Genomic DNA, 6358 nt, shown 5'->3' with positions numbered 1-6358 from the left:
TGATCTTGTGATAGAATGTCATTAAGAACAAGCAAGTGCGAGTATGTTTGCCCCATCCCAGAGCACTCCACGATTGCCATGAGGCGTGCACGGTCTGGGCGCTAACCTCCCTTCATCTGCGCCGAATTGGTCAACTGTCACAACATGGTTGGCTAAGTTAAGAGAGGAAAAAAGATCAGAAGGAGGTGAAAAAAGGTCCCGGCCCAGCAGAAACCTTATCCACCTTTCTATCACTCTTTTTTCAGTTGTAAGGTATAGAAATATTCATTTTAATGCTGGCACTACATCCTTGCATGCAGAGGGAGTAGATGACCATGAGACTATGAGAGGAAGTAAAAAAGGCACAATGGGAATGCAGATGGCAAGTTACCTCCTTGTTTTGTTATATGTATCGACGATGTACTGTATCAAGTCTTAACATGTCCGATACCAACATTCTTATTATACAGTATATTGGTCACACCTTGTCAACTTGCACATGAGCAGTGTCGATTTTTCTGTATTACACTTCATACATTTTTTCTCCGAATTATCTGTCATATACGTCACATCTGGCTAGCCTCATGTAGTAGCAGACTAATATAAGGTCTGCACTTCTAGATACTATCTATTCCTTCCGTCCCAAATTAATTGACTCAACTTAATCTAGATATACATTTATCTACAAAAAACTGATTCAATTAATTTGGAGCAAAGGGAATGTTATTTTTCAGATGCTCCTAGATACTTGATACGGGTAAGAAAATATGTTGGCCTACAGATGTGATGGAAATCGAACTGTGAGGCTTGGGGTTGCATTTTGGTGGTAAAGAACCTGCTACAAGAGGAGATTAGATTATGATTAGACTGCCACTGTCCGGTGAGGAGGTGCCCCATGGGGCGCCCCAGCCACTAGTCCTAAGTAAAAGCCATCTTGTGATACTAAACTTTGCGTTCTTGTTCACTTCACCCAATCATTCCATCCAGTCATATGTATCCATCCTATAATTAGAAATAACAAGTATAGAAGTGAGGAAGTGGGCCAATGACCAATTGATAAAATGTAGTTCCATAAGTAGATAAATGGTTACCTTCCCAACTTGAGAACGTTTTTTCAAAGCAGATTGACGAAGCTGTTGAGAGCTGATAATGCGTTGACCTAGACCCGTAACCAAGCTAGAACCAGAGAGCATTACACTGTTCGTGTTTACATTTCCTGGGATAGCTCTTAGTGCAGCATCCTGCAGAGTAGATAGTTTGCTAGGTTTAGATTTAAATTTTCTAAGTATATAATATTATTCTTTTACAAGTTAGCTTGCATATATCAAAATAAACACCTTATTTACCTTCTGTGTAGCTGTTGGTTGAGCCCCAATCATATTAAGCATTTCTTCTCTCATTGATTGCTTCAGTGTCTCCAGTTGTTTCTCCCTTTCTATGTGATCTTCCTCTTGTGCTCGCTCTCTTTCCTTACATTCCGCTGCCAGCTTATTCTCCAAGTCCTGGATGGTGTGGTTGAGCTCTTCATTTTTGTTTTCCAAGTTTTTGGACATGTTGGTTGAGCTCCTCATTTTTCCTCATAGCTTGAGATGTCTCCCGAGCTTGTTCATTCAACTCAGCAAGTATTTCAGCAGTACTAGGAATCGCGACGACTTACAACCTGCTGAATTCCTATAGCTAGTCTGAAATATTTTGTTCCTCTCTTCTTTTGAAATTGGATCTCCTTATTTTTCCTTTTCACTAACTTTTGCACGTGCATTGTTCTGTAAACAAATGAAACCAAAGTATTATTTTTGTCTTATGTACTGATTTCCTTGATAAAATTTTGTATTCTAAGTGTTACTCCCAAAAACTAATTGTGATTCATTGGTTGACCATTGACCATTTTTCACGTGAGTTAGCTCCCAAAGCTGGATATCATCAGGTTCTTCTCCTGTCTCCACATTTCTCTACAAGAGATACAAGCATATATTAAGGAAAATAGTTCATATTTGGTGCCGCAAGGAAAAGGTATCACACTATGTTTTACCTTCTCATAACTAATCTATGAGTATGACTTGGAACCAATCAGGTGCTTGGTCTTCTGTTTTTTACGATTGTCCGAGTTCTTCTGACTCAGTTCCTGCAAAGTACATTTGTGAGGTCCCACTAACCTGGAATAAATTATAGGTTAAGTAAATTTACCAAGATAGGATATACAAACCTGGAATTTCTGATCTGACCCAAAATATTCTATTAAATAATCCCATTCACCTGGATCCACGTCTTCTGGTCTGTTCGCCCGGCTTTCTTCATCCGTCTTATAAGCCTTGTAGGTGGAATGCAAAGTACACCGCCATCCTCTATAGCGCTCTCTAGCAGTGTCAAGAATCTTCTCTGTTTCAGGTGTATCTTCCAAATCCCATCTCTCCTATATGTGATGGAAACTATAGTTAGAGCAATTTACATGCTGGAAACAACTAATTAATAAGAGAATATGTATAATCTCAAACGTACAATCATATCTGTTACTATGGATCTCCGAGCATCCCTATGTATATCAGTCCACTTCTTTGCACCAATCAGGGGTGCATAATTTTTCATGAAGACTACCACATCATCCACAAATGACCGATAGTTTGCTCCAACCGTACCACCGAAAGTACTAGAGAACTGAATAGGTATGTTATGACCGGGCTAGTCTACCGCCGGAGGGGGCCCACCGGCCAGGCTTAGTTAGGGGCTTAGCCCAATTAGCAGATTAGGGGCTAAGCCCAGTTAGCAGATTAGGGTTTTGCAATTCTCTTATAAATACAAGTTGTAATAGACTATATCGATCAAGCAATAATCAATATCATTATTGCCGACTCCCAGAGGAGTCGGCCTTCTCCTGTCAGCGCCGCCCCAAACCCTAGCCGCCGCCTTCCCACGCGCCCGCGACGGCGCCCTGCCGCCGGCGCCGCCTCTCTTCCTCTCGCTCGCAGCACTTCCACCCCTACAATCTACGCCCCCGTTCCGGTAGAACCCTAGATTCTACCAGTTGCCGACTCCTCAAGGAGTCGGAGTCCCCAAACCCTAGCCGCCGTCTCCGCCTTGCGCCGCCGCCTCTCCTCGGCCGCGCGATGGCGCCCTGCCGCCGGCGCCCTCGCCTCCGCACGCACACCGCCCCTTCCTTCCCCTACAACCTCCGCCCTAGACCGGGTAGACACGCTGGTTCTACCAAGGTAGCTTCTCAGAACCATTTTCGAAGTGCTTCTTGGCTACTTTAATTCCTTTTAAGAACGCATATTCCATACTTCTTCCTCCCATTAGGATCTACACGTTGAAATAAGGATATCACAATTTTAACTTACAGCCGATGCAATATAAAACCATAAGTTTTCCATCTCGATGTTTTTGTGCCACTGCATATGCGATGCTGTAGGCTCTGCCATATATAACCTTTGGAGACGAGGAGTGAGAGGAAAATACCGCAGAATTTTACACGGTACAAGCTTCTTAGCTCTACCACAAGGGGTCACCTCCTCCGTGTCACCACCAGCACCAGTTTTCCATCTCGATGCACCACAACTTGGACAACTATCCAGCTGAGCATACTCTTTCCGAAATAACACACAGTTATTTATACAAGCATGTATCTTCTTGTAGTCCAGTCCAAGATCTCGAATTATCTTCTGAACTTTTTCAAGAGTATTTGGAATACAGTGACCCTTTGAAAGAACATCAGAGAACAATTGAAGCATGGCCTCACAAGCTCTATTGTTCAAACCATACAGGCATTTAGCCTGGTATAGTCTGACGATGAAGGATAGCTGAGTTACCTCTTTGCAACCTGGATACAACTCCTTCTGGGCATCTTTTAATAAATCAAAGAATGCCTTAGAACATCCAGTTGGTTCATTACTATCTGCAGCTTCTTCATTACTACCAGGAATATCATCGTCTCCAACATTGGCATTATTTTCATCATCTTCACTTGTGCTAACAGTAATACCCCTACTTATACTAGATAACAAATTCTGGACAGCAACATCATCGGGAGTTTCATATTCATCGTTGGGTTGTTCAGCAGCGTTGTCCTCAGCAGCTTTTTCCCCGTGGAATGTCCAGCGAGTGTATGTCACATCCATTCCATTGCGCAGCAAGTCAATGTGAACTTGCTGACGCGATTTGGGACAGATATTATGGCACTTAGTGCAAGGACATCGAATAGTACCTCTACCGGAAGCATTTTGAAATGCAAAATCTAAAAAAAGCTTCATGCCTTCCTGCCATTCTACCGAAGCCCTATCCTTGCTCATCCAACTCTTATCTTGCAGCATGTCTTAAACTATAGTACTTTTCAAAGACAAGCAGATCTAGTTTTAAAAATTGAAAAAAATAAAATGAAATTAAGTTAGCAAAACTAAAAAGGGATTAATGAATATAAGTTTCCTTTGTTTTCCTGAAAATACTTATGCAGTGAAATATATATATCATGGTCAGCAGAAAAAGAAATCACACAAAATGAAAAGAAATAACGAAACATTTAATCAATGACTACACAAAAAAGCATACACCATCCTGTGTTGAAGTTAAATCCACCACTTTTGGCTGAAAGTAATTATCATGGTACATGATAGTGAAGAAAAACTACCTTTATAAAAGTTGAACCTCGCTGAACTGGAGTTGTGGATACGAATTTCAAGGCAGGGACTCCAATATATCCTGTATAAATACGAAGGTCAGCGGTCAGCACTACCTTTCACACGTGAACTTTCATATGTGGATATCATCTAAATAAAAATATGTTACCTTATACAGACTAAATTGCGTAGGGATGTAGTCAACTAGGAAATGAGAACTTGAAATTTCCTGTAAGCCAAAAAAACATACTTACAATAATTATCTCTGAAAGGTTAACATGGCAAGCTATAACTAAACAGGGTAATGGACAGAAATATGTAAAAATTATGAATCAACCAGTCATAGTTGGAACAATTATAATAGCCCTGTGATTAAATGATTGATTTATATTTCCCAAGCACACATGATACTAACAAATCAGAATAACTATCCTAATATGCTCACAGTAGTCCATCAATGCATCACGTACGTACCCACGAATTGCCCAGATTATAGTACTGTAGGATTTGTGAGATGAACTGAATGATTAGATTGATTGGCAAATTTCTCCACATACTACAAACCTGGGAAGTTTGATAAAACGAAATCACAAAACTAGCAGTTAGATTGTGCGAGAGTCACCATCTAATTCAGTTTGCCTTGAGGCCAGTAGCCATGTCAGCTGAGGTCGCCGGAGAAAAGGCCCCCAAGAAGGGAGGCGAGTGGTGGGATGGATATGGCGCGCTGCTCTACGGCTGTAAAAGGAGACGGTGCGCTACCGGGTACCAACACACGGGGATGGCGGAGAACAGACTACACGGCCGGGGAGGGGCATACCTCTGATCGAATCTGAGAAAAATCGAATGGAAAACCAAAACGCACTGAAAAGATGGAAATCCCACAAACCTCCAGAAGAAGAAGCGCAGTAACCAGCAGCCCACCGCCAGCATCGCCCGGAATCAACGCCCTAAACTGCGAAGCCTGCCGGAGAGCCGTATCCCAACGCCGCCGCCTCCGATGAAATTGAAACCCCAGCAACCACAACGCAAACACAAAGCGCGGGCGAGCCATAGGGCTGAGGACGGCGGTGAGGTGCGGGGATGGGGCTCCCGGCGACGTGGCTGCGGGAGCAAGGCTGGGGAAGTAAGGGAGAGGGGCGGCGTGGTTGCAGGGATGAGACCCCGATTTCGTTCGATTTGGCCTCAATTGGGCCAAATTTGGCCCCGACCCGGCCGGCATTGTTCGACCGCTGCCGCTCCATTCCAGAAGCCGCCGGGCCTTCCCCGACTGTCGCCGCCTCGTTTTGGCCGTTGCCGACGCCTCCCTAGGCCGCCGCGTCGCTGCTCCCCGGCCCCGATCTGGTCGACGACCACCCGATAACGGCCGTCGCCTCCGCTCTTCGTGAGTTCTTGTCCCTGGTCGGGCTGCTACTGCCCAGGGCTCCTTGGTCGGCACAAGCGAGAGGGAGGACCGGAGGAGCGAGCGCTGCTCCGAAAAATAAGAAAATGGTGGCCGTGTGCGGGTCGTGCGCTGTTTGCACGCAGGAGAGAAAAAAATGAGAGGGTGGTCGGTGGCGGCCCCACACAGCGATGGCACCGTCAAATCGATGCAACAGGTATATATGTTGTACTAGGGGCGCGTTTGTAGCCTGCAGCCCCTTGGCTCGCATGGGACTAAATTTCTGCCAGTTCGGATGCTTGAGCCGAGCCGCGTTGTCGCATGAATCGGTTCTCAAAGCAATGTCGGACCAGGCTCTGGAGGAACTCCCGGTTCAGCAGTTTCCAGCGATGCAGGC

General features: G+C 44.5%; 1 protein-coding gene across 1 annotated transcript; it reads right to left on the bottom strand.

The window, feature by feature from the left end:
* Positions 1–407: 407 nt before the first annotated feature.
* LOC127332815 (uncharacterized) lies at positions 408–6129 on the bottom strand. The gene is made up of 9 exons (XM_071826041.1): positions 5470–6129; positions 4753–4812; positions 4595–4665; positions 2183–2389; positions 2009–2101; positions 1862–1928; positions 1326–1742; positions 1071–1220; positions 408–981 (listed from the first exon to the last, which is right to left on the bottom strand). The coding sequence occupies exons 7-9, from the start codon at positions 1548–1550 to the stop codon at positions 967–969; spliced, it is 390 nt and encodes a 129-aa protein (XP_071682142.1). The 5' UTR covers positions 1551–1742; positions 1862–1928; positions 2009–2101; positions 2183–2389; positions 4595–4665; positions 4753–4812; positions 5470–6129; the 3' UTR covers positions 408–966.
* Positions 6130–6358: the final 229 nt, after the last annotated feature.

The sequence above is a fragment of the Lolium perenne genome, chromosome 2, assembly GCF_019359855.2.
Source record: "Lolium perenne isolate Kyuss_39 chromosome 2, Kyuss_2.0, whole genome shotgun sequence".
Lineage (NCBI taxonomy): Eukaryota > Viridiplantae > Streptophyta > Magnoliopsida > Poales > Poaceae > Lolium > Lolium perenne.
Note: the sequence above shows the minus strand (reverse complement) of the source record. Positions and strands in the feature narration are given on the sequence as shown.

Bases quoted from the DNA above. Each gene is read 5' to 3' on its own strand.
- LOC127332815 (XM_071826041.1), bottom strand. From the start codon at position 1,550: ATGAGGAGCTCAACCAACATGTCCAAAAACTTGGAAAACAAAAATGAA. The intron at 1,221-1,325 runs GTAAATAAGGTG...TCTACTCTGCAG, and splicing joins AACCAACAGCTACACAGAAG to GATGCTGCACTAAGAGCTAT.